General features: G+C 41.5%; 4 protein-coding genes and 1 long non-coding RNA gene across 6 annotated transcripts; 2 read left to right on the forward strand and 3 right to left on the reverse strand.

The window, feature by feature from the left end:
- The first annotated feature begins 1983 nt into the window (after window positions 1-1983).
- On the forward strand, window positions 1984-6256 carry si:dkey-19b23.8. Its single transcript, XM_034856992.1, has 3 exons — window positions 1984-2309; window positions 3812-4543; window positions 5317-6256. The coding sequence occupies exons 1-3, from the start codon at window positions 2294-2296 to the stop codon at window positions 5400-5402; spliced, it is 834 nt and encodes a 277-aa protein (XP_034712883.1). The 5' UTR covers window positions 1984-2293; the 3' UTR covers window positions 5403-6256.
- Window positions 6257-7494: 1238 nt separating this feature from the next.
- Window positions 7495-10511, reverse strand: si:dkey-19b23.7. Its single transcript, XM_034856991.1, has 8 exons — window positions 10262-10511; window positions 9838-9909; window positions 9634-9705; window positions 9292-9491; window positions 8717-8780; window positions 8465-8630; window positions 7997-8194; window positions 7495-7822 (listed from the first exon to the last, which is right to left on the reverse strand). Exons 1-8 carry the CDS (start codon window positions 10274-10276, stop codon window positions 7698-7700), a joined length of 912 nt encoding a protein of 303 aa, XP_034712882.1. The 5' UTR covers window positions 10277-10511; the 3' UTR covers window positions 7495-7697.
- An 871-nt stretch (window positions 10512-11382) lies between these two features.
- man2b2 (mannosidase, alpha, class 2B, member 2) lies at window positions 11383-17497 on the reverse strand. 2 transcript variants are annotated; one of them, XM_034856554.1, is made up of 20 exons: window positions 17267-17497; window positions 16993-17139; window positions 16588-16693; window positions 16331-16503; window positions 16024-16139; window positions 15702-15879; window positions 15366-15564; window positions 15081-15271; window positions 14661-14832; window positions 14397-14533; window positions 13913-14190; window positions 13301-13492; window positions 12970-13213; window positions 12783-12893; window positions 12482-12674; window positions 12248-12394; window positions 12032-12144; window positions 11783-11900; window positions 11549-11682; window positions 11383-11509 (listed from the first exon to the last, which is right to left on the reverse strand). In XM_034856554.1, the coding sequence occupies exons 1-19, from the start codon at window positions 17384-17386 to the stop codon at window positions 11579-11581; spliced, it is 3039 nt and encodes a 1012-aa protein (XP_034712445.1). In that variant the 5' UTR covers window positions 17387-17497; the 3' UTR covers window positions 11383-11509; window positions 11549-11578. The 2 variants fall into 2 exon arrangements, with proteins under 2 accessions (XP_034712445.1, XP_034712444.1); XM_034856553.1 differs by having other exon boundaries at window positions 11383-11682.
- On the reverse strand, window positions 11383-23455 carry LOC117934686. The gene is made up of 4 exons (XR_004654541.1): window positions 23445-23455; window positions 20677-20684; window positions 18631-18634; window positions 11383-11512 (listed from the first exon to the last, which is right to left on the reverse strand). It is a non-coding gene; the product is annotated as an uncharacterized LOC117934686 (long non-coding RNA).
- On the forward strand, window positions 17514-19018 carry smim20 (small integral membrane protein 20). Its single transcript, XM_034856555.1, has 3 exons — window positions 17514-17746; window positions 18355-18411; window positions 18810-19018. The coding sequence occupies exons 1-3, from the start codon at window positions 17638-17640 to the stop codon at window positions 18851-18853; spliced, it is 210 nt and encodes a 69-aa protein (XP_034712446.1). The 5' UTR covers window positions 17514-17637; the 3' UTR covers window positions 18854-19018.
- Window positions 23456-26154: the final 2699 nt, after the last annotated feature.

The raw sequence follows: 26154 nt of genomic DNA on the forward strand, positions 1-26154 counted from the left end.
AATAATACATTTTTTAGGATATATTGCCTGGGAACCATAAATATATGTACACAATTTGGTGCAAATTTCACGGGGGTGGGGAAAGGAAAATTTAATGACATTCCATCCAAATGGTGTCGCTAGAGAAAAAAAAATCAGGGAATCATCAAAGTCAATTGGATTCATCCTCTAGGGAGCATCAAGTATGTACAATATTTCACATCAATCTAATAGTTGTCGACCAACATTCCCATTCAGATGGTCTTTAGGAAGATGCAATATTGCAAAAAAAAAACAGAACGAGCTCTAAAGCTGCATCTCCACTCCTGCCTGTGCCACAGTTTGGATGCTGACTGTGTTCTTGCTGCTAGTTGTGAGACACATACAAAGGGTGGATGCCTGTATGAGATGGTCCATTATGTCACCGGTGCCCCAAGAATAGTTCCAGTGTGTACTGCTAGGCATGAGGCGAGTGTGACGTTCAGAACTTAACTTTTGTTGGGCCAAACCCAGGAGAAACAGGGGCCGTACTGTTTCCCCACATCAGGCACACCCAGCCAGGCACACCCACACCCACACCAACACACACACACACACACATGCACACACACAGACGCGTACACATGGAACCGTTTAAGATTTTCCCTCTGCCACTGTTCAAAATGCCCCCAGAACAAACACTTAAAGCAGATCTGAACCGGTAAGGCCAGTGATCCCCATTAGAGACAGGCTGTGACGCAATGTGAAGGCAATGAAAGGTAGTGGGTTTCAGATGTTTCCCTCTAAGCCTTGTGTGGCATATACTCCTAGTAAGTCATGTGAAACTTTCAGTTGGTAGAGCATGATTCCATGGGTTGGTGACATGAGGACAACACATTTAAACCTATTCATTAGGCATGTAAATGAAAAAATATAAAATGTTATCAAAATTCATTTGCATAAAGCTTTTAAAATTTGTGCTGAATGATTAGTCAACTAATCAATTGGTTGATTGTCAGAGAATCAAATAACAACTTTGATAACCTGTTAATCATTCAAGTGATTTAAACAAAAACAAAAAAAATCAACAAATCGTCTTCTCTCATACTTATATCACTTTATAGATCAACTTATTGGATTTTGAAATGTTGATGGACAAAACCAGATGTTTGAAGATGCCAGCTTGAACATTTTGATGGCTATTTTTCAATATATTCAGTTGTTTAGATAGACCGTAATAACGTTATTGATGGATTCATTACCTTACTTCTTTCATTTTGCTATTTTAAATGCCTTATGTGGACTCCATGAGCTCCTGGGGATTATGTGTATGTTACTCTGTATGTAAGAAGCCTTTACCAGTGTTTATTTTTACATGCTAAATGGTATAAATATAAGTAGTAGTATTAAGTATGAGCTCTCAAAAGTCAAAATCAGGCTGTGTTGACGCTTTTGTTAAATAAAGGGGGATAAGTCAAAGACAATATGTTGTACATATTATTTAAACTGGGCTAAATAGGACCACATGTGGTCTAATGGAGAGCCCCAAAAATACCAAACATGTCAGGCTGAATATTTTGGGAAAATTTTAAATGCTGCACAAGACATCTAGAACATTTTAATTTGAAGGAGCCGAAAATGCCAAAAGTCTTGGGTTTGATTATTTTGCTCCGTTTAAACATCCTAATTGCTTCAATGAAGAGCAAACACAGAATTAACAGTATGCCATAATGTCATACAGTTGGAAATTAGTATAGCAGGCTACATAAACAAGGCAGCCTATGCCATAGGCCTACATTTCCCTTAAAACACCAATGCCAGTATAAAACAGAATAAATGTTATATAATTGTTATCCATCCTGCCATGTACTGAAAATATCTCTTCTAATGTAAGTCGTTACTTATTTTCCCCTCAGACCTCCCTCTGCTTATACATCTTCTAGCCACCTCACTGCTCTGACACAGTTGCTCGTCCACGTGTGTGACGAGCTCGCGCCTACGCTGTTTTAAAACGGTTGTCCCGCGAGCTCTGAATCACTCAACTCATTCACGTCGAGCAGGGATGGAATGGCGGGCGTGATTCAGTCTGCACATAAACTGTCTCCGTCTGTCCACGTCTTGTTTATTTGCGCACGACGAACACCAAGCTTACGGAAAACCAGTTACGGACAGTGCGCTTAATCGATTACTTTTTATATATAGGCCTATTAAGTGACAGTCAAACGGCTTTTGTGTGAACGTGCAGGAGCGGAGACTTCCACCTGCCCGGTGTTTAAAAAAAAAAACCATCACGGAACTCTGCGGTTCACCTGAGCCGCACGAGGACATCGTTTGCATGAAACTGTGGCCAGGTAAGACACCTTTTTGAAAAGTTCGCATTGCCATTTCGGTCATAATTCATAATGTCTACTCAGAAATGTATCCGGTTTTTAACTTTGACAGTTTAACGTGACCCGTTGCTGCTCGCCGAACAAGAAATTTGCCAATTTAAAGTTATCGCTCATTTCTGAACACCACACATTTCTTTCCGCTCAAGAAATCATATATAGCCTATGTTGGTTAATTCGGCACACAAGGAAGGAGAACATGACGTGAACAATATGTGTTTAAAAATGGTTTAATTTTGTGTGGTGCATCCTAAAATTAAGATTAGATATGTATAACCTGTTAGCTGACATTTGCCTGTACTATATTTGCATCATATTAAGAATTAAGTATGGAGCAAGAATCTCTCCATGTTTGTTCTTCAGAAAAAAAATGTTTAAGGTGAAAATAAGCAGAAATGTTCTGTCTGACTCCAAAGGCTCCTTACATCTACAGAAGGGACAGTTTGGATGTGACAACTGAGGTGTGTGTGTGTGTGTAGGTGGGTGTGTGTGGGTATATGTTTTGTACGTGTAACATGTTTTTGTTTGTTTTTTTTGGGGGGGGGAGAGACGTGTGTGTATGTGTATGGGGGGGTAACATGTTATGTAACTGTATGTGCATGCCCTGGGTTGGCCGCAGGGCTCTAGGTCACCTCGCATCCCTGTGTGACCAACTTACAGAAGCATGCCATTGTTTGTAGGAGAAATATTTAGGAGGGGAATGCAAAGCTGTTTCCTGAACAGGGGGTTGATTAACAATGGCCGCCCACTTGGAACAGTTGGTGGTTCTTTCTGCAACTCACTTCTGAGGAGCTAGGATGTTGAAAGAATGGCCAAGAAGAGGGGGAAAAAATAAAGTTTAACACAATGGAGAACAGTCAGTTCTGTGGGTTAGTCGGATGGTAGACAATGGGAGGCTAGACATGGACGTTGTATAAAACTGGAGTTGGCAAGGTCACAGAATTGTCCAGTAAGCATGGTGATACGAGTGTTTGTAATACTTTGAACGTGGCTATGTATCTGGGATAACCTGTGTCACTTGTTTGTGTTACAGTAACCTTTCATTTATTTGGACATGTTTCCATTCATCAGTGTGTTTGTATGCCTCTTAAGGCTTCACTGCTGTAGGACAAAGCCCAAACCAGCCTGTAAATATTTAATGACTGGTGTCTGTGGTGAATGAATATTCCTCACATGCGTCACCTCCATAACTGGTCCTGTTTAGTTGCCTTTTGTTTTTCCATGCCGCGGTGAAAGTTGTGCTGACTGCATGTGTTTGTTTTTTTCTACATCAAGGTGTTGAAAGCACAAGATTGCACAAAAACTATAAAAATGAAGAGTTGCTTTATATTGAGGAGATAACTCAATGGCAAAACAACCCGTTTCTAAGAGAAACCTTGTCCTTGACCTTATTTAAATCAGAACAAAGCTTAGGCATCTATCTTGCTTAATTATTCTAACTTCACTCTCTTTTTTTTTCATTTCAGATAAAAGCAGTGGATGCAACTTTGCTCCATTTGTAGAAGAAAAGTGGAAGTGTGGCAGAGGCTCTGAAGAGGACCAGCTGACCACCGGCAGATACGCCTCGGCTAAAATTTCCTCCGAACCCACCCTGAAACATACAATGGCTCTTAACACATTTCACCTCATGCAGACTCTTAAGAACTCTCCAGCCGCGCTACGTCGCCGCTTTCGCCGCGACCGCACAGAATCATTATCCCACGGAGACCCTCTTTTTAAGGTCCACTATCTGGGCACAGAGAAAATCTTCTCTCTGGATCGAGAGCAGGCCCAGGACGCTATTAGCCGCCTGCTGGGAGGTATTGCGAATGGGAAAAAGCTGAGCAAAGATCACGCCCTGGTGGTACGTCCAAGGTATGTCGAGGTCAAGGAACTGAGTACAGGTCGGCAGCTAACTAAGACCTACCTGCAGGACATTGCGTACTGTGCTGCGGACCCCAACCGGCCCAATGTCTTTTTGTACATCTGCAAACATCAGGGTCAGCAGCTGCAGTGTCGCGTGTTCTGGTGCAGCCGTGCAGAGCGGGCACTAGACATGACGGCTTGTCTGGCACATTCTTTCCAGCGAGCACTGAGTGACTTGCAGGACGGCTCGGCCACGCTGCAGCCAGGAGAGGTGAAAGGGAAACGCAGAGAGGAGTCGCCCAAATCCGCCACCATCTTAAAGAGCTCCACGCTGCCATCCAGCCTGCGAAAAGGTGAGCCTTTACAAAACATTTAAATACTTCAACTTGCTTGTCCATTTTAATCAATGAGTTAGTTTACATCCAAAGGTGATTCCTTAAAGATGGCTTCACCACATCAAATCATGTGAATACCACTAGAGTCAGAGTCTGCAGGGATGGCACTTGTTGCTACTCTGCTAAGCTAGGCTAATTACCTTTTAGCTAGTTAACATAGTGTTACTTTATTAGATTTACTGCTTTATTTATGTGGCATAATAAACTCAATTTCTAAGATGTTTGGGCATTTTTCATCTAGAAGATACACCAAGTTAGATTTTCTTACTAGACTAGGATTTGTCACCCTGAAATTACCCTCTTTTTTTTTTTTGTCTTTTTTTTTTTTTTTAAAGCAAAATAAATTTAATATTAACAGATGTCAAGTTGATTTGGCTTAATTTGAATGGAAAATGGGTTGTTGAATTTTTGCTTTGTAAGGCAAAATAGTTTGACAATTTTAAGAACCGTTTCCCCGAGTCCTTGTCCTCATCATACAGTCTGCCATAATATATATGTATGTATATAACGAGATGGCTTAAGGTGCCATTGCAGCAAGAATAACTAGTGAAAGTAATGAAAATGTTGTAGTAAATGAATTGCCTCACCAGGACACTTTAGAGTATCTGTTGACCAACTAGTCAGACTGGTTGGATGCTACTTATTAACAATTAAACACTGGAGTTCACTTTTCATTTGCAGCTGCCACGCTAACACCCCTGACTCATCACTGACTCGTCTTTTCCTTTCAGTTCGCTGGAAGAAGAGGGGCTCTGTGTCCCACAGTCCTCTCAGAGCCATCACGAGAAGAGGATCTGCCTCTGACAACTGGAACTGAAACCCTGATTTTACCCTTTAAACATGGACCACATTAACCCGATGATAACCTTGAAGATGACGGCACTTATCGGAGGGATGGGGTGATCACGAGACAGGACAAAGGGGATGAAAACGGGAAGTGGGAAGGTCCATATTTAGATGTATAAGGACATGTGAGATGATGCCATAATCAATGAGCGTTTTGACTTGAAGGTTGTTGACACAGCAAAAGTTCTGTTGACTTTTTGCAATTATGGCGTCTAATGTAGCACCAAATGCTGTTAACGGCCACCTTTTGTTCACCTGCCAACAGCTATGGTAGCACTTGTGACTGGCTGCAAGCCATTTGTGGACCCGACTGGATCATTTCAGTGCCTTTTTTTTTTTAATTTTTATTTTTTTTATTGCTTGCTTGATCTAAGTAATGCACTCGATACATAAGCCACCGAAGAGTTTGGTCCTTTGGTGTTTTTTATTTTTATTTTTTATTTTATTTTTTATTACTGGCATTTGTGACAGGTTGTGATTATCTCATTTCATTGTTTCTAACCCTGTGGCACTACTATTGAATGGACAAAACCACCATTTTAATCTGTTGTGCGAGTTTTGGCCAAGATTGTATAGATGTCAAGATACAGAGGAAAAATGCAGTCGTGTCATACAAAGTATAAATGATTAGTCTGTAATGAACATAAAGGCAGTTAGTAATTTCAGAGAACTTTGTCAAATTTGACATCTGATTTAATCGGTTTAATTCCAAATGTCTTACATTTTAAGAGGTCAGCAGCCGCAGCACCTGGATTGTGAATGGGGAAAATAGACCCCAGCAGAACGTGCAGGCACAACAAAATCCTCCCCTCATCCTGGAAAAACCAAATCCTATCTGTCCACTGCGATTAATTAGTTGCATTTATGTGGGGTGAAGCAGACTCAGCCATGACTTGTGGGTTTGTTTGTGTCCGAACACTGGGAACGTTGTGTTCCCATGTGAAGCCTCTGTGTGGAATGCGAAGCCATGCACCTGCATTTCAATGGGGGGGGGGGGGGGGGGGGGGGGGGGGTTGTAAAATATCCAACTATGACTTTGCATATGGAGCAGCCTAGTCAGTAGATGCTACAATGTGCTTTTAATGCTGAGCCCTAGAACTTGTTCACATTACCAAAGCCTTTAAAGGTGCCTTAACTACCTAAGTTCAAGTGAGGATAATAGGCATTAAGGTGTGTTTTGCATAACTTGCTCTCATGATGGTGATTTCTGTATTATGGTTTACAAATGAGAGACTTGAGGATTAGTGGTACACCCTAAGGCTACCTTCATTTTGTTTTCTGACCAAAACTAAGCTAGCAATGTTTTTTTTTTTTTTTTTTTAACCGGAAAGACGTTTTTGACTGATGTGCCACATGGTTTTTATCTGTTAATTTTAACATTTTGTACTTGTGATGTATTATAATTACAAATGGTGCAGCCCCAATCTCAAAAGGGGTTTAAGTGCCTGCTTTATTTTATTGTACATATTTAATTATGTATTTTATTAAATATTAAAACCTTTTATACAACACTTGTCTGTCGGCACGCTATGTTTTATTCTGCTGTAATTTTCTAAAAGACACATTTTGCCATCTTTAACAGTTTTAACCCTGATAAATTATCAATTTTTAAATTTTTTTTTTTTTTGGGGGGGGGGTATTTTAGGCCTATAATTGACAGGACAGCTAAAGCTCTGAAAGGGGAGAGAGAGAGAGGGGAATGACGTGCAGCAAAGGGCTGCAGGTCGTAGTCGTCCTGGGGCCGCTGTGCTGCGTAAACCTCTATAAATGGGCCCTTGCTCTACCAACTGAGCAATCTGGGCGCCCCTGATAAATTACTCTGTCTAACTTATGAGCATGTTATATTTGGCTTGATGTTGAGTGTGGGAGAGCGGGATAGCTGAGTTTAGGGGGTGGCAGGGCAAAACATTCAGAGGTCCTGGGATGTTTAATCTCAGTCATGTGAGTCATTTCCCAGGGTTATTTCTCCAGTGTTTTCGTGACCACTATTCAACTGTAGTGTGTGTGTGTGTGTGTGTATGTGTGTATATATATATATATATATATATATATATATATATATATATATATCCATCTCCAACTGGACTGTGTAGCCTTGAAAGAAATGGGTTTGTACAGTGTGTACTGTATGCAAGATGAAGGCGACAAGAAAAATAATTTCTAAAGACGGTCATTCTGATATTTAAACTTATTTTCTGTCTTTTTATTTTCTACAAGAAGTCAGTAAGAGTATGTCTCATGTGGTTGAAATAACAAACAATTAAAGTCACTCCTCTCCGGACGAGTCCGGCACTGTGGGACTATGGGCCAACCCCGAGCTCTCCCTGTGTCGCTGTAACTCCAGCAGGGACTGGACGTGGAGACGCCTCAGAGGCTTCACCTCCTCCACCACTGAAAGGAGAAACCCAACGTAAAAAACAGTCACTGATACCTAAAAATTCAAATGTGGAAGGGCTGTAAATTGGATTTCTTTGTAAAATAGCTAAATAGCATCACCTGCTGGTCTCAATAATAATCATAATAGTGATGTACTGTACTTCTCTATGACTTTCCAAGATTTCCTACCTTTGTCATAGTGCAACTCGTCCCGGTTTCCGTAAACCACGTACATCTCCAGGAAGTTGAGGAGAGCGCCTGTGGCTAGGAAGCGGTCAGGGAGGGGAAGACTTTTAATGTAACTCATGTCTAGGGCAAAGGGGTTGGAGGGAGACGGAACGGTGCACAGACACACCAGCTCACTGATGACGTCCCACACGTGAATCCCTAAAAGAAACCAACAATTACACAACTGAAAACACATTACAGAATTTTTTTTTTTTCTTAATTGTACTAAAGATTTGTAAAAGTCGAGCAGACTATAGTAATGTTAAAGCACCTGGAGTTTTTCTACACGCCTAATCCAACAAACAGTCTCTATGAAGATTAAACTAAAGACATCTGTGTCGGATTTAACTCATGGAAAGTGTAATTATTAAATCCGTGCTGTGAAACAATAGCTCTTTCATGTTTGGATTCCTCACATTGTTTCCATACCTCGTGTCTGCCAGTCTGCAATGGACTTCAGTTTCATGGGCGTGTCCTTAACCATCGAATCGGTGCCTCCGATGTTGACCAGGCGCTCGTGATTAGAGCGTATCCAGGCGTAGGGGCGTCCGTACTTGACGTAGCCGGCCAGTAAAAACAGAGTGCAATTCACCTCCTGTTGAGGGACAAAGTCGAGGCCATGAGACCTGAGTGAGCAAGTTAGTGGTTGGAAGAGTGGGACTGGCTGAAGGGAGCACTTACAGGTACGGCTATCTCTCTTTCACTGGGAGAGGCTGGGAGGAGATGCTCCTCACTGCTGGGGTCCCTGAGAAGAGAGGTCAACCAATGTGTTTGTGTCTAAAGTCTGCCAGCAAGACATTAGATGGACATTAAAAATCACTGCAGTTTTTTCAATCTCAATCTAATTTACAATCATCCACAACATAAAAATTGAGAAAATCAGCAAATCCTGACATTTAAGAAGCTGTAATCACATTCTTTCCCACTTTTTGCCAATCAACCAACTGATTTTCAGCCCTCAAGTGACATATTTATTCAAAGTGGAACCATTCTGCTTGTCATGCAAGATGGGCAACATTAGCCAATTCCAGGCTTCATAATTGCTGTATCAAAGCATCATTATAGAGAGTGTTTGGATTTGTACAAAACTAACAGGAAGTGATGCAGGAATGGATGTCAACATGCTCCTTTATCAAACTGTTTACCAATTTTAGAATAGAAAACATTACAAATGCGTCAAATCACCATGAGCTTTCCCTAAAACTAAACACATATACATGTTTCTATTTCCAGACACACAACATGGCATCAGTCACCTGACAGTCTGTGGCTGTGCCTTGGCGTGTGTGTGCAACGGAGGTTCTAGTGGGCCTGGAGGCTCCCCGGGCAGGGGAGAGCTGCTCTGGCTGTCCAGGTTGGGGGAGCTGCTGCTGGAGGAGACATCGCTGCTGTTACAGCTGCTGGTGGAGGAGTTGGAGGAGGCTCTGGAGACCACAAACCCTGGGGAACGCCAACCCTGCAGGACAGGAAAGGTAAGGGGGAACAGGGTCAGTCCTGCCATCACTGATGATGATAAACCCATGAGGACTATATTCAAGTGTGATATAGATAGCCTTTATTATATAGCCTACTGTATGTGTTTTTCTACAGAAACTAACCAGATCCTCATTAACAACTGTCAACAGCAACTCTTCTTTCCCTCTTAGCCAAGGCTGGAAGTATTTAAAGCCCTGAAACACAAACAAGATTATTTGCAAGAAATAGTTTGACCATGTTAACTCTGCGTGTGTGTGTGTGTGTGTGTGTGTGTGTTTGTGTGCGTGTGCGTGTGTGTGTGTGATCATCTCTGTGCATTAACTAACCTGTAATGATCCAAGTAAGGCCAGGTCACTTAGAAAGTGCTGCAGTTTCCTCCTCTGCTCCCTCTCTCGTTTCTATTTACACATGACACAGTCACAGAGGGTGTCAAATACAAATGAGCAAATTATACTAAAGCTTTGTTTTTCTCAATTCTGATATAAAAAAAATCTTCCATCAGCCCCTCCCAGTCTAGTATCCTAGCAACACATACAACGCCTCCTTACAGCATCCAGCATCCTAACAATTAAGTCGTTATATTAAACGATGCACAATATGGACGATGCAGAAATCGAGTGTAAATAGGTGACATTACATGCAACATAATGCATCAGGCTGACTCGCTATAAATGTCATCTTTCGATTCCGATCCTAATTCGAAATCCTGCAGCTGATAAAAGAGCACATGATGAAGGAAAGAGAACTTACACTACCGCTGCTCATCTTGTACCAAATTGCAAACAACGTCGTCTCCTTCACATGGAGTCATGGCATGCTATGTGCAAATACCAAAACCTTACATTGGGCAGAATTATTTTCCTGGCCAGCTGCTATGGTGATACACAGACGGATCGACTCGCGCGTTTGTTCTCGCGGGCGTTGTCGTTTTAACGTTCACCGTCGCAGCATGCTTAGGTTTGGTCATGGGGATGTGAAGCCCCTAGCGGCCATGTTGGATGACTACCAAGCCAACTACTCAATCTGACATCAAAAATCGTAGTTTCACTTTGTGGCAAAGCGGCAAAATAGGATTAACCATTTAAATGTCCCATGTTGTAAAAAGTGACATTTCCATGTATTTTATAATTAAAAGAGCACATCGAAATACTGTTATAGTTTCAAAACGCTCATTCCACAGAGAAATAACACGTCTTCAGAACGGAGATGGGTGGGATTTACCACGGTCTATATCCCTGCCTCTGCTGGATTATTTTTATTATCTCAAAATGATCAATGCAACTTCACTAATATGCCATATCTCATCTAAAACAGAAGTATTTTGAACTGAGTAAAGCGCTGTAACCCGCCAATAGACTGAGTCAAATCACATCCTGGTTACCACTATACTTTATTTCAGTAGAAATTGCCATTGCAGTCATTCCCCGGCTGCAATGGTGATGCAGAGACTTTGACAAAACAGATGCGTAAGACCTTGTAAACAATAACTAACACATCCTCTTATAATTGGATTAAACAACTAAGATAAAACATGTAAATTTGTTAACTTTAGAAGTCTTTTTTACTTTGGACAAAGCCAGGCTACCAGTTTTCCCTTGCTTCCAATTTTTATGCAAAGCTAAGCAATGCGATACAAATCATGGAGGGGGAAATACCTGCAAACCTGGCTAGGCAAGTTTTAATAGAAATCATTTCTTCGGTAGAAAATATTTAGGGAAAATTGACACGGTTAACTCTGCAGACTATCCATTCTGTTCAACAATGCGTTTTAGATTTATCATCCATAATTTAATACAATTCCCCAGTGTCAGAAAATGTTTAATGTGGTGTTGGTTGGCCAGTGTTAGTGAAGTCAGACATTTGAACAAACATGACAAAAATAATCACTTTATTTAGTGCGAGTCAACAGGGAGTCAAAAAGAGAATGCACACACCTAATTAACACATCAGTGCTTCTCAAAAAAATTGATAATGTGAAAACAGAGCATTGATTAACAGTGTCTCAAAAATCCTTAATTAAAAGCGTTATTTCTAAAGATTGGCTGTCTTCACAGAAGACAGTTCAACCTAAAGGTTCCTGGAGGCAAAGTGAATGAAGAAGGTCCTGATCTCTTTGGGTGAGATGGTCACAGTGAAAGCTTCATCTCCACAACTCCCACACCTTTTGTTGTCTGACAGAAAACAAAACAAGGTATGTAAAAAGGAAACTGATATTTCATAACATTTACATCAGAATGTTTGCCAGTGCCGAAAAAACAAGGTTTTTCTCACCTGTTTTTGAGGTATCTGCAGTTCTCCACTTCCACCTCTGCAGACTGGTGATATTCCAGGTTCCTGTGAGAGAACGCTCCTCCAGCACTTGTACTTCCCCTATGCCCTGCAGAACATCCTGTTCGCACAGGACCATTGACCATTAAAAAAAAGATTATTTCAATTAATTTTTGAAATTATTGCAATGCAAGGCTTTCCTCTTGCAATACAGCAACACTATTATGTAGACATTAAGTATTTTGGTTGCACCTTCACGTTTATGGTGACTGGCTTCGAAAGCTCAGGGTCTTCTCCCTCCTCAAAGACATGCATGATTCTCAACAAGACCCGATCGTAGTCTGGCTCTGAGTGCAAGTCCTTACCTAGTTGCAAGTCCCAGGACAAACAAAAAGGTCTGTCAATTTGCCTGAGAAGAATCAGCGAGGACTTTAAGAACTGCCCAATGTAACCACCAGTTTTTCTGACCTGAGTGAATGTGGCTGAGGTGAACATCATGATCCGAGCTGTAGTTCCATCCAGGAATACTGAGGCTGAGCAGGTGGAGGTTTGGTGGCAGGACCACCGAACGCACAGGAGACATTCCTCTAGGTTTCTCCACCTGCCAGGGCTTCTCTAAGTGTGCAAGAGGAAAAAACTAAAATTGGAACTGCTACAAACAAAAGAAAAAACAAATAGTTGTTGATGTCATGCAGCCCTCACGTGGTTGGTCTATGGGCATGATGACAGGTCTGTGCTGAAGCTCTATTGCCTCCCTCTGGTAGAGCTTGGAGGTGGCCCTGATGGAGCCCAGCATCATCCACAGGGTGGGCTTTACGACCGAGCTGTCGTTTAGGGTCAGGTTGTAGCCGAGGTTCCAGGGTAAGTTGTTCCAAAGACGACGGTGGAGCATGACCTTTGAGGGGGGGGGGGGGGGGGGGGGGGGGGACAGGGTGTTAACATGATTCTGTTTGTGATTGAACAACCAACTGACAAGGAGTTTTTTTTATAAACAGTATATGACCTCCAGTTGTCCGTTGGCCTGGCTGGACACACCGTGGGCTCGGTCGCTGACGAGCACCAGTCTGCTCAAGTCATCCTCAATGTAGGCTGCCCGAACCATGGGGAAGTAGTTCTGCAAAATGCACATTATATATGGATTATTCTACATTCTCCAGTATTTTAATAATACCAGTTTTCTTCTGACTTACTCTTGCTAAAGTGTTGTTAGTGAAATTCCTGTATTTCCTCTCCATCATTTGATAGCCATTGTCATCTGTGTACAGGGTCCGGTTGTTCTTTAAGGTGGAGCTGGTTCTGAGGATGACTTCTGTGTTGAGATGGAGGGGACCCAGCGAATAGGTCTGCTCCAGCCTATGACACGGCAGTCTGCTCCCAAAGCATTCTGGGACTCGAGTGGTGATGGAGTAGGTGTAGTCTTTATCACTTTCCTCTCTAAAAGATTCAATATATCAAATTGTAAAAGTGAACGTAACATTAAGGGTTCATTTTACTGCACTACAACAGGTTAATTTTACCAACCTGTAGAAGTGCTGTCTGATCTCAGTCACAATCTCCCCGGGGATGATCTCCATTTCCACAGCCTTGTAGGCCCGCACAGCAGACCCCTTAGCGCTGAAGATGTAGTTATCAGAGATGGGCCCTGCTTTTACATCTCCGTTAGCGTGGTATTCCCAGAAATCCTGAGCCATCCTCACTGTCTGTTTTTCCTGACTGTCAAGAATAAAAATAGAGATCAAAGGGTCACACTGGCATTTTTTTTTTTTTTTTCTCGAGCCACAAGTTGGATTGACAGGTGATAAATAGAACTAACAAATATTTTCACTATGGAAATATCAGCTGATTATTTAATTGATTTCCTAGATAATCTTATGGTCTTTAAAGTGTCCCAAAACATTAAATTATTGGCATCGCAATTTCTAAAAGCTAGGATTTTCAAAATGCTCGTTTTGAAAATGTTTGAAATTCAAAATGTGTTCAGTTTAGTGTCAAGAGACATTTGAGAAGCTTGAACAAGTGATTTTTGCTTAAATATGACTTGTCATTAAATGATACTTTAACTACTCCCTATGTTTTAACAAATACTACCTAAATATATCTGCATGGAGTGCAACATGATCTGTACAATCTTACATATTAGTGATGCTGTGCAGTAGATTGGTATCCTGGTCAAACATCAGCTTGTAACATTCATTCAGAACAGGCAGGAGCCTCCTCCCTGTTTTCAACCAGTCCCGGACGTTCCGTCTCTCAAACAAAACCCCTTTAGCTTTATAAGTCCGGCCACATTTGGACCTCCCAGAGCAAAGCTTCTCAGACAACTTAATCAGGTATTTCCTGTGCTGAAGGCCTCCAAGTTCCACCATGATGAAAAGATCGTAGGTCACATTGGAATGTGCGGACTTCTGGATCTGTAACAGACAGAAGAAGGTATCATTACGGTATATTATATAGATTTTCTCATGTCTCTACTTAATGCTACCTTGACAATGTGATTAACCATTTTTCACATTTCCTGTGACTGCCTCATACTAACCACAGTTCAGCAAAAGGGACATAGGTCTTTTTTAAAAACCTAAGTTGTTACCATCAGTTTTCAGAAAATAACAATAACCACCTGTGCCGGCACAGGTTGTTCATCATCATCAAAGACGGCCGCAGTGGGGAAGGTTACAGTGACGTTGATGATAGTGGTGGTGTTCCAAGCTAATGGGTTGTAAGCGATGACATGTTGCTCCAAAGCCTGATGAACACCTGGCATGAGGAGATTAAAGACTTGTTAATAAATATATATAACACATACACACACACCCTTGTTGACTAAACTGCAAATTAGTATTAGATAGGCTGCTAATGTAAGCTCCAGTCTCCTTGCAAACACCTGTTCTTTGGTAGCTGACACCGTGGGTGCTGGGTGTGTTGAGGTTGTGCGGCAGCAGGATGAGTGCAGCCAGAAGCTCATCCACTCCCATCGTGGCCTGCATGAGATGCTGCAGGTACATGTCTGCCACCTTGGGAGACTCTGTGCCAGTGATGCCATCATGGTGCTGGACCTAAAACCCCACAGTGCATTTCAGGTGTTAAATTGGGTTGATCATAAACCAGTTTAATTATGTAATCTTTATTGTGTATCTGCTTTATTTTCTGATTAGTGAATTTTAACACTTACATTCTGACAATACACTGTACTCTCCTCTCTTTGCTAGGAGACGTCCAGAAGATGAACTGGGCAGGTGTGAACCAGGCAGATGTTCAACCCGTAGGTAAGAGCACATAGTAGATTTATATTTTGAATAATTACCTCTGAGACAGCCCAGCGAAGCGCCCTCAGTTTATCCAGGGCCCAGTCTTTAGCTACAGGTCCGTCGGGGAAGCTGATTCGGTACCGGGTGAAGAGAGTCTCTGCTGCCTGAAGCTGGGAGCTGGCCTGCCGTGCCACTCCTTTCAGAACATTTCTGGAGGCGTAAAACCCTGTCCATGCCTGATGCGGTTCTAAGAAATAAATTGGCCACAGTAGATGATTTCTTTGTCCTTTCACATGAAGTAGGTCATGCTTTGTTTTATGTTTTAGAATACAGATTCTCACCAGTGGAATATGGCAGAAAATCTTCACTCCCACGGAGCTCCCAGACAAGATCTGATTGGTAGATGGCTTGGAAGTATTCACTAAGAGTAGCGTACTGGACTGTCACCCCAAACTCTTTGCTGTTCTGGTTGATGTACTTCATTAGAGGATCCATGTTATTGAACTGGACAGATGAGTTGTAGAACTGTTTGTCACAGCCCTGAAACACGAGGACATTTCAGTTACGCGTTTATCTGCTAGAGAACAAAAAAAGCAAGGGTCGGTCAAGTAATTACATTAACTTTAAAAACTGCTGCTTTGACAAATAAAAAGGATCACAAGTTTCTATTTACTCACCCATGGCCAGAGCACATGATTCGTTCTATACCACGCAGCTCTCTGCTTGATGTTCTCTACCATAGTCTTGGCGTAGGCTTGTACTGTCTCCTTGGAGACGGGCAGGCTCATGTTAGGGTAAAGTCCGTTTTTAGGAGGTTCAGGAAACACGGCAACTCCATTCCAATAAAAACCAGAGCTGAGACGTAAGAAAATGTTTCAATTTGATGAAAAGACTCTTTTACAAATATGGATATGGAATAATGCTGATATTAAACTGAGTAGGTCAAGAGTTCAATGTATTTCTGTCTGTTACCACTTAGAGAGTCTAAACATGGACTACCTGTTGGAGAACGGTAGATGGGATGGGGTGCAGTAGCTAAACTGGTCCATAGTGTGAGTGAAGATCTGCTGCTTCTCTTTTAGAGAGGGAGAACCTCTCCATACAAACTGTAGTTTCTGTACCAAAGAAATAGATAAACAACATGCTGTGACTATCATGAACCATTTTAGGTGTGACTGACAATGCCAATTTCTTTTTCTGATGATATTATGTAAGGACAGCTCCCAAAGAAATGTGTTCTTTGGCTTGTCAACGTGATCGGTGGTGACGTGATTGGTGGCAGTAGTATTTGGACTGAAGCATCAACCTTGTTTTTCTGCATGGCGTCTTTGAGGTCGTAGTCAATGCGGGAGATGAGGTGGCCGTTGAACCCAGCCAGGGCAAAGAGGACTGGAGTGGTCGAGGAGGCTCCAAATGGATCCACGTGCCATGAAAACTGAGGGCGCACCCCGAACGTCTCGTAGAGAAAACCATGACCCTCTGAGAAAGCACAGAGAAAAACAAAGTCTACTACATACCCTGTTCTCTCAAACTGACATTTACAGGGGGAAGGAAATGTGCTACCTGTCATTTGTAGTATCTCGTCGTCTAGATCGGTTACAGCCTCGTCGTGCATCACTTGGCCCCCGATGATGAACTCAAGTCGACCCTCTTTTACAAGCTGTCGTACCTAGAAAATCAACCAAGCCAAAGAACATGTTAAATTATAGTTACTGTGTATTTTAATGGTCACTCCAACAATTTGGTCATGGGAAAACTTACTTAGCCTGTAAAAACAGAAACGAAAATCTAGATATCTTGGCCTCTGATGTACTCCTTTTGTGATAGGTTTCTTGCAAGTGGCCAAACTTTATGGAAGTGCACTAAAGGAGTATTTATTTAAGAGAATGTACCTTGTAGGTCATTTAACAAAACTATCTTGCATTATTTGATGTCAGTACGGAGTACTGACCCATCACGTGTCCTTACTTGTTTCTTATGGGAGTCTGTGGCCACAGTATCCCACCACAGTCGAAAGAACTCCTGCTCCACAGCGATGAACCTGCGGTCCGCGGCCTTGGACAGCTCCTCAGTCACAGTGGTGTACACGTTGGCCGCGTAGGCGTGCATGCTCTCCTAGGAAGAATATACATGACGTAGAGTGAAAAACTACACACACACTCAGGGAACTGTCAAACAACAGGCTGTACACTATATGCTTGTACATTTTGAAACCTTATAAGAACATGGTGACAGAACCTACCTGAATAGTGTAAACCCAGCCAACATCCATGTGACTGTGAGGAATTACAAATGTTTGAATTGGCTTGTTTTCTTCTGCTGAGTAACAGCAGCAAAGAAAAAACACGACAAAAAATCGCATCGTTTTTTTGTTTGTTTTTAGCCCATCAAAGAAGAGACGCGTTAAATAACTTCTTAAACCCTCACCCAGACTTCCTTATTATTGTTTTGCTGCAGCATGTGACTACTTCAGTACGGAATCTCAGAAGAACCAAACTACCTCGACGCCGCCATGGCCGCTTTTGTTGACGCGTGTGTTTGGTGACCTTTTACACCGGAAACATTTGATGTAAGCACCGCGTTCACTTGGAGGTGAGTCGATGCAGAAATAAAATGTCAAAAAACAAGAGAATAGCGTTGGTATTTGGAGGCTTTGTAACGGCTGTTGCCGCTGCGTTTTACCCCATATTTTTCTACCCGCTGACGCATAAAGACGAGTACAGTAAGTAACAGCTTTCCTAACATTTTAGTTACACTATCAGACAGTTTACTAATGTCGTCTAAAATACTGCTGCGTTAAAATATTTTGTTGCTAATTCTTTCCTCTTGCAGCTAGGCTAGTTGTTTCTTCACTTGGCAAAGGGGCAATATACTTGAATCTACACGAACTGTTAAGCTTAACGTGGCCATTGTTAAAAGTGCCACCCACCTCGACTTGCAAGGAAGCAATAGGAGGTTTAACTGGACACCCAGAGGTTTCCCTTCCACTTTACCGAAACCATGAACATGTAGGTAAACCAGCTAAGACACAGATAGAGCGGTGCCAGGGAAATTCTTTCAGTTAAATAGTTGTGGTTCCACTGTGTTTCTTTGTACAGCCGTTCCACTTATTGGACAGTCTTTAATCTGAGCCAGTTCTGGCCAACACAGATGGAAAGCTACAGGCCGGACATGCAGTAGAATAATGTGGATACACTTCTTCCAATGTCACTAACATTGCAGACCAAGATTAAAAATCGAAAATGCTTTAATGTGAACATTTTTCTTCATGACAGTGATTTTACTACCTACATCTTCTGAGAATACACTGCACTCTTCTCTCTTTGCTAGGAGACGTCCAGAAGATGAACCGGGCAGGTGTGAACCAGGCAGATGTTCAACCCGTAGGTAAGAGCACATAGTAGATTTAGGTACTAAGTTTCAGTTACTAGTATAAATAAAAAATAAACAATTTACCATGCACAGGTTGACTGGCTCAATGCACTGCTAAATTTCCTTTTTATTGTTTGTCTAGCGCAGTAATTGCCAACATATTTTGTTTGTTAACTTAGGGAGCACCAGATAAAAGTAGTTTACAATATCAGGGCAATATTAATAATCAGCTACAGCACTTCAAGTATGGTGAATTTGAATTTGATTTAATTGCACATATAGTTGAGTGTAGAAAAGAGGACGACCACTCTATTATGTGTATTTCAGGGGCTTAACAGTGGTGTACTGTGGCAGTTCCATACATGCTGACACTGTTTATTGTGTTCTATTTTTCTTTCTTTCTTTATCTAAAGGAGTGAAGATATGGTCTGATCCATTCAAACCTGCAGGCAAATGACGACCAGTGACCGCTAACCTTTCACTTATTCCACTGATGCTGATGAAGACTTTGAACGGAGAACGCCTGTTTGATGAGTGCTTGATGTGCGCGTGAGTGAATGCTTTTGGATGTTAAGTGATTCCTTAAATCTTATAAATAAAGTTTAAAGCTCTTATAACTAAAGGTTTACTCCTTGAATGACTTGTTAACGTGATATTTGCTTTAATGGGTAATGTGTTGTGATGACAGACAGAAAAAAAAAATATGTCTGATGGAGACGACACAAGTAGCATAAGGTTTGCTTTATACAATAGTTCACCATAAGAAAATGTAAGACAAGGTGCTGCTAGTTTTTTTTGTCCACAAGGGGGGGCCCATGCCTATCTGTTCCTCTGGTTGGTCACTGGACTGTGTAATGTTTTGTTTATGCATCATAGATATTTTGGAAAACCTTTTTATTTTTTATTTTCATAAGCCTTGCTCTGGTATTCAGCCTGTAGGAAATTATAATCAAATACAGTGGTTTGTTTACCCATTCTATTCACAATAATCACTTTTGACATTTTATTTTGTTTTAGTTGATATAAAAATCATAAAAACGGTTCAGCAGATGAGGGACAATGTCCAGTAATGTGCAGTATCATCTTCCAAAATGGAAAAAAGTAGAGAGAGAGTTATTCCAGGACACATCGCTCTGTATTATCCTCTCCCTGTCGCAGACGGGGTTTAACTGTTTCTCCGCTGTTTAGATGGAATGTTACTCTCGCTGTGTTTTGCCCATAGGCTGAAAAGACGGGGCAGAGCTCCATGGTCGTCTTGTTCAAAATCCTACTCAATGTGATCCAGACTCCCTTTACGAGTTCATGGGTTCTGTAAAAGCAGTGAATTCCAAAACTACATTTTTTTCCCCCTGTACTTTTGTGGTTTCCTGACATTGACCAGCATCCCTTTTCAGACTTTGGTCCATCAAAGTCCTTTTGGAGGAAAGATAGATTAAGAAAGAACTAAAGCATGTGTTTATGGTCCTTCAGAGATGGTGCATTTTTAAAGTTTCCCTTAAATCTTTCACAGTCCCCCGATGTAGCCTGTACTTTCGGACATTTAGGGCCGTTTGTGAGGCCTACTGCCAGCAAAACCGACTGCACGGGCCAGGAGCGGCCACTCTCCCTCTCAACCCCCCAATCAACAAGGTCCATTGTTTATGAGAGGTTGTTATTGTTGGGCAGCATACAGAAACAAGAGAAAACTCAAGAGGACGGCTGTGCACAGGCGTCCAAAGTAAAGAGAGTGATGGGGTGGTTAAGGAAAAACGAAAAGCAGAAATTCCTCTCATTCCCCGCTGGTGTTTTCCAGATTCCTCAAGCGACAGCTTCTCGGCTGTGTGAGTGAAGTAAGCAACCAGAGGGGAAATTGAAGCGAACGGCAAGAGGAAGAGAACCACATTCTTGAGGGGACGCGTCACCTACACACAGAATAGAGAGACACTCAATATCTGTTACTTCGCCTGGCAAAGTATGTAGCAGGTTGTGCAGCATAGCAGTTAGCTTTTAAGTGTAGTTTGGCCATGAATCAGTGTTTACATCACTGTTACATTTCATTTCAAACGCAAACTTGCTCCTTACGTGTGTCTTTTCAGAAGCAGGCCTCAAGTCTGCACCAGGCTTTTATGGCTCTTTGTTGTCAAGTCCTCTTTTTGTGGCCCTTGTCCCATTCAGCTGAATATGTAGATAGACACCCATCACTATAAAACATTCAATAGGGTCAGAGCGCACTATAAACCAACATGAACTCAACAATGTTGCCTCTGTAGCACTTTAACTATCACACTATTAACCCATCACACAAATCTCTCCCAGCTATTGAGGCGGTTTTCAGAGAGTGGTGGCACGTCGTTGCTCTGAGCGGTTTGTCAGGTGGGTGTTCAACATCAGCAGATAATTGGCCAAGGCTTCTAACTAATTGCCATGGGAACAAGGGTTGACAGACAGCCAACGGGGTTGGAGAAACAGCAGAGAGCGTTTGGTAAGGGGTGGGATGTAAACTACGAGCAGAGCAAATGCCTCACTCAAGTCACATGTGGAAAATAGAAATAGAAAATAGCAAAAACAAGACGTCTGCACAGCGCTAAAGAGCCTCTCAGTGACGCACTCTGTGATTGAAGACAGAGAAATGTGACATTCATTTCTATTTGAAGTGAACACATTGGAAGTGTAACAGTTAAGGAGGATTTATTGTTCTTTTTTAAGTTTATTTCCAAATTCACACTGAGGTGCATGTAACCAGCATCAGGGGGAATATATACTATACTAGTGCAGTACATTTTAATTAGGATTTGCATAAAACAAAATAACGGTTTTAAAAGAGAAACAAAAGGCTTCGTACAACAACAAGAACACACACACACACACACACATATATATATTTCTCCCACAAAACAAGCAAGAGTCTTCATTTCACATCTTAAGTATGCTGTTTAGCCTTGTAAAACAATGTACTGGAGTGCTGTCCACATTCTTGGGTCAGCAGGCGCACGGCTGTGGAAACAGATAGTATAAGTCTGAAACAATGTCTAGGAAAAAAAAGACTCCGGCCAGGTTCGCAGCAGGCAGGCCAGGCAAACTGCCCCAGTGACAGTGTGGTCTGGAGTGAGCTAGAGTTACATTTAGTATGTGAGTGTGTGTGTGTGTGTGCATGTGTCATTCAGGAAAGAAAGCAAAGAAGTTCAGCTAAAAGGAACCCAGTACTCCCTAGAGACTAAACTGTGGTTATGGAACTTACTGGAACTCCAAACATCGTGTGTGTGCTTTTGTATTATGTTCATATTAGCCCTAGGCAGGAGCGCAAATAGATAATTATGGTTTGTTTTAGGTTGCATTTCAGTTGCCCAGTCGTGAAGGCATTGCAGTTCATTGCTGCGGTTTGTCAGTTCTTAGTGAAAGCCGTGTGCGTAGAGAGCTAGTGGATAAAGGGCAGATGATGCAATGATGGTCTGTCTGATCGCTCCTTGTTGCTGGCTGGTGTAATTTAGACCCTTACAGGAACTTTCACTTACGGTCATCACAGCTATTTGGCCACCCAGCGTTGCCTGTCTGAAAACATGTTATGTGTTTGTTTGCCTCTGTTTTTAGCTGAGCTCATTTGAAGTTTCATCTAGTAATTAAGAGGTTACATTCGTAACAGAATGTAACTACTAGTGCTGAGCCCTGCTTGCTGTTTTAGGGTAGCATGTTAACATGTTGTTGGACATGCTAAAATCCTGACAGGCGAGACTACCACGTACGTACGTGCTGAACTACGACTAGAACGCACACTTTTAACTTCTCTGTGTGGAAATCTGATATCTGATTTCACAGAAGTTGACATTTGTGTTTTTTGGTGCAATCCAACAAGCGAATAGATTGGCATGAAATTTGTTACTCACAGTCATGTTCCCCTCAGGATGAATTGGAATAACTGTAGTGATGCCTTAACTTTTCATCTACTACTATCATCATGTTGAATATTTCATTTGTCCAATATTTTATTTATGAGCAAATCCCATCAGACTCAATACTACTTTACACCTTATGCTCATTAGCAAATGTTACCATGCTAACGGGCTAAACTAAGATGGGGAATGTAGTAAACACTGTGCCAAGTACAGCCTCACAGAGGCACCAGCGTGGCTGTAGATGATACACATTTTGCTGAGATAACTTGGCAAAAAGGCTGTTAATCACAAGACAAATGGAAAAGATGAATGTTGATGAATGACTCTGCATCACTTGGTCACATAACAATACTGTTTATATTATCGCATGTTATTGTCTACACTTTATTTTTTGCCTTTCATGCCAGAAAATCAGTGATACTCATACCTATCTGTAGCATTTTTAACCCTAAGAGCAAAAAAATGCAGAATTTTCAGCCTGTTTTTCATCACTTAAACATGTCTTTTTTAATTCCTGTAGAAAATGAGACCAGTGGAAAGAGATTCAACCATATCCTTAATAATTGCAGAACAGATCTACAGAAGCCACGTTAAAGGAATACCAAGTGGTCTCTACTGTGTTCATGGCTAAACTCAATGGGGCTGTCTTTCTACACAGCTCTTCAGGCAGCCAGTGAATGTGATTGAGCAACACCTCTGAATGAGGTAGGAAATTCTCAAATGGGCCTTGAAGCGTGCCAAAAGCTTGTCGCCTGGCTTGTGTCCACATATGGATCTGTGGAGGAAATTTTTAAGGAATTAATTTGAGTTTAAGGTTGGCAAAAAAGTAATTATTCCCTCCATCTTTGTTTTGTTTTTAATGGGGAGGAAAATCTTTGTTATGGACTGACCTCATCTTGCAGACCATCTTTTCCTCTTTTAACGTGTTGTCCCATGTTCCACTGATTCTATGGAACCAAAATGTTGAAACCACAATTACTTTTGACTCAGGACTGTTTGATTAACAGAGTCTTACCAAACCACACACACGCATGCATGCATGCATGCACACCCACTGATTGAAATATTATTGTCACCCATACTAAACACACGCCATTACAGCACCGCCGCCTGAGCCTCGTGCGAGCCTCGACTGTCAATCACATTATATTGCAGGTTTCCGTTTTACAGTCCCATTACAATCTTTAAAATTTCTTATGCACTGAAATAGCAGCAAGGCTGTTGATTTAGGCAAGGTTACTGACAAAGAGGGCCAGAACTGTAAGCAATCATGCTGCTCTTCCAAACCTCTCTGAAAGGTTAAGGCTAAAAGAGGGGAGCGGAGAGTGATTTATAAGGCACCTTAATACTTGACACGTTTATTCGTGAAAATAAGTCTGCGGCCTATCAAAGCCATTGCTTGCATTAAAAACCCATGGAAATCTCTTTTAAACAACTTTTTTTTTTATACTCAGTGGGCCAGTTTGCATTCATATTTCCTGGCAAGCCCCTCAGTCTGAGGGACTGTATCAAAATAAACAGTTTAACCCCAAGACAGCGTTTAAAAATTATAATGCAGTGAACAATACAGAAAGTATGCAATTTCACAGACCTATTTAACAGCAGGATATGCTGTAAAGATTGATAAAAATTTGTAAAATTTTGATCTAATATGACATACTGTGTTTAGTGGGACTCATTGTACCAGTGGACTGAATGATTCACAGGGTTGAAAATACTTGCAGTGCCCTGCTATTTTCATGGAGCTAGATGAACTGTATCCTGTTATTAGTGGGTTAGACACAGAGCGAATTAATTCAATAAGTCAAATCTATATCCTATGGCACAACAGCAGCTGTATAATGAAACTGCTTGAATGGATATTTATCATGAGCAGTGGCACGCGATGAGTCATCCGGGGTGTCTACTTTCGTTTGAGTGTAAATGGTGAGTGGGTGAGCGAAGACGGTGTGCTTCTGTGTTCCTCGTGGTTCATTAGGGCCTTGTGGATGACAGCAGAATATATGACTTGGCTCTGGACGGGAATTCGGGGAAAAATCATGGAATTTTGGAAGCCTTGACGGAACACAGGCTGTCCGCTGTTGGCCCGCTCCTCACCCAGGAGGAGGAGGAATCCTGCTGCTGTGTGTGTTTGTGTGTGTGATGGTGGGCTTTAAGGACATCCTCAGGGAGCTGACCCAGAACAATGACAGGTTTACAGCATAGCACCAGGCAGGCAGACTCACATGTGGCCAAAATCAAACAGAGACCAGGATTGCTTGGAGCCCTAGAGCAGATTTGACACAACCAGATTGTCTAGATCAGTGGTTCCCAAACTTTTTCAGCTCAAGACCCAAAAGAGAAATTTGGTGTCTCCCCGGGACCCAAATTTACAAAAATACACCATGAATCATTGTAACATCTACATTTTTAAACTGTGGACAAAAGACAGAACAAACCTTGAATTTAAATGTATATGAAGTATATTTATTCCATTATAAAAGTAAACAAAAAAGGTCTCTACTCTCCTCCCTGTGTCTCTGTCCCCTCTCATCATCCCTCATTACCGACACCAACAATTTTTTAAAATAATGCTGACTTGAATTCAATGAGATGTATGTGGCTGGTTGAAGATATCAACCAGCTGACGTATTCTAGATTCGGTTTTTGAAATTTCCATTCTAAGGTCATGCTGAGCATTTACTCTGTTCTCTGCCAATTGGCGACCCATAAAAACGGGTCTGCGACCCATTTTTGGTCCCGACCCTGAGTTTGGGAAACATTGGTCTAGATGATTAGTACGGCTGGTAATCTGTAATCCTCCCTTGCCAGGGAATCTGCTGTATCTGTTCAATGCATCTTCCTCACACGGGCTTAAAGAAGAAAATACAAGAAGAATCACTCAGTCTCTAGTATTTTGGACCACATTTATTTTTTTATTTTTTTTTGCTGATTGTCAACATGCAACATTTTTCAAGAACTCGTTTAGATGTATCCTGGCACAAACTTGCTGATATGACACACCGCTGGAGACTTGAAATAAATTAGGACTTGACTTGGAACTGACATCTGTGAGACTTGACTTACTTGAGACTTGGCCTCACCTGAGACTTTAAATCAAAAACAAAAGTGTCAAGTTTTGACCTAGTAAAATCTAGAAAAAGTTCAAATGTTGTGTCATTTAAAGGGCCAGACATGAAAGACTTGCAACTGACTTGTAGCCAATGAAGACTTGATGTTTGTTGCTTGTTAAGACAACTTGGGACAGGACTAAACTTGACTTAAACTTACCTTAATTGACTTGGTCTCAAATGTCCTGTGACTTTCCTTGAACCTAGTTTCACTATAACTGTATTTGGGACTTACCCTTAGGGACTTGAGACCTGACCTTTGACTTGCTGTAACAAGACAAGGCTTTAACTTGAGTTTGCTCTAAATGACTTAACTCAGTCCTATCTTGAATGAATAAATCCAACTTGGTATTATAAGACGTGCTATAACAAAATGGGAGACTTGATTTGAACTTGACCATAAGCACTTGAGACTTAGTTAGTTGAAACTTAGTTTAAGACTCACTATCACAAAACCTCTGACTTGTCTCAAATGATTCTAGACTTGTTTAGGACATATACTTAAGGACATGAGTCTTGGCTTAAGACTTGGTATTGTGAGTCTTGAGATCTGAATTGGTCTCAAATGACTAGTGACTTGACGTGGACTTTTCTTGAAATTAATTGAGACTTAGACTTGGCTCAAATGAATAGGACATGTCTGGACTTGATTACTTTACAAGACTTGAGAATTGAGTAGTGACATAAATGACGTATCTGAGATAAACTTGTCTGTTAGGACTTGAGACATGAATTTGACTTGTCTTGCGATACTTGTGACTCGACTAGGACAAAAGCAA

This window comes from Etheostoma cragini, chromosome 19 (assembly GCF_013103735.1).
Source record: "Etheostoma cragini isolate CJK2018 chromosome 19, CSU_Ecrag_1.0, whole genome shotgun sequence".
In the NCBI taxonomy this organism is placed as follows: domain Eukaryota; kingdom Metazoa; phylum Chordata; class Actinopteri; order Perciformes; family Percidae; genus Etheostoma; species Etheostoma cragini.

Coding starts and splice junctions, on each gene's coding strand:
- man2b2 (XM_034856554.1), bottom strand. CDS start 17,386: ATGCGATTTTTTGTCGTGTTTTTTCTTTGCTGCTGTTACTCAGCAGAA. Junction 15,565..15,701: donor ATCATGTGCTCTGGCCATGG/GTGAGTAAATAG, acceptor CTCGTGTTTCAG/GGCTGTGACAAACAGTTCTA. Junction 15,272..15,365: donor TTTTCTGCCATATTCCACTG/GTGAGAATCTGT, acceptor TTTATTTCTTAG/AACCGCATCAGGCATGGACA.
- si:dkey-19b23.8 (XM_034856992.1), top strand. Junction 4,544..5,316: donor GCCATCCAGCCTGCGAAAAG/GTGAGCCTTTAC, acceptor TTTTCCTTTCAG/TTCGCTGGAAGAAGAGGGGC.
- si:dkey-19b23.7 (XM_034856991.1), bottom strand. Junction 9,706..9,837: donor CCTTACTTGGATCATTACAG/GTTAGTTAATGC, acceptor TTTGTGTTTCAG/GGCTTTAAATACTTCCAGCC. Junction 7,823..7,996: donor CGAGTTGCACTATGACAAAG/GTAGGAAATCTT, acceptor TTCTCCTTTCAG/TGGTGGAGGAGGTGAAGCCT.
- smim20 (XM_034856555.1), top strand. CDS start 17,638: ATGTCAAAAAACAAGAGAATAGCGTTGGTATTTGGAGGCTTTGTAACG. Junction 17,747..18,354: donor GACGCATAAAGACGAGTACA/GTAAGTAACAGC, acceptor TCTCTTTGCTAG/GAGACGTCCAGAAGATGAAC. Junction 18,412..18,809: donor GGCAGATGTTCAACCCGTAG/GTAAGAGCACAT, acceptor CTTTATCTAAAG/GAGTGAAGATATGGTCTGAT.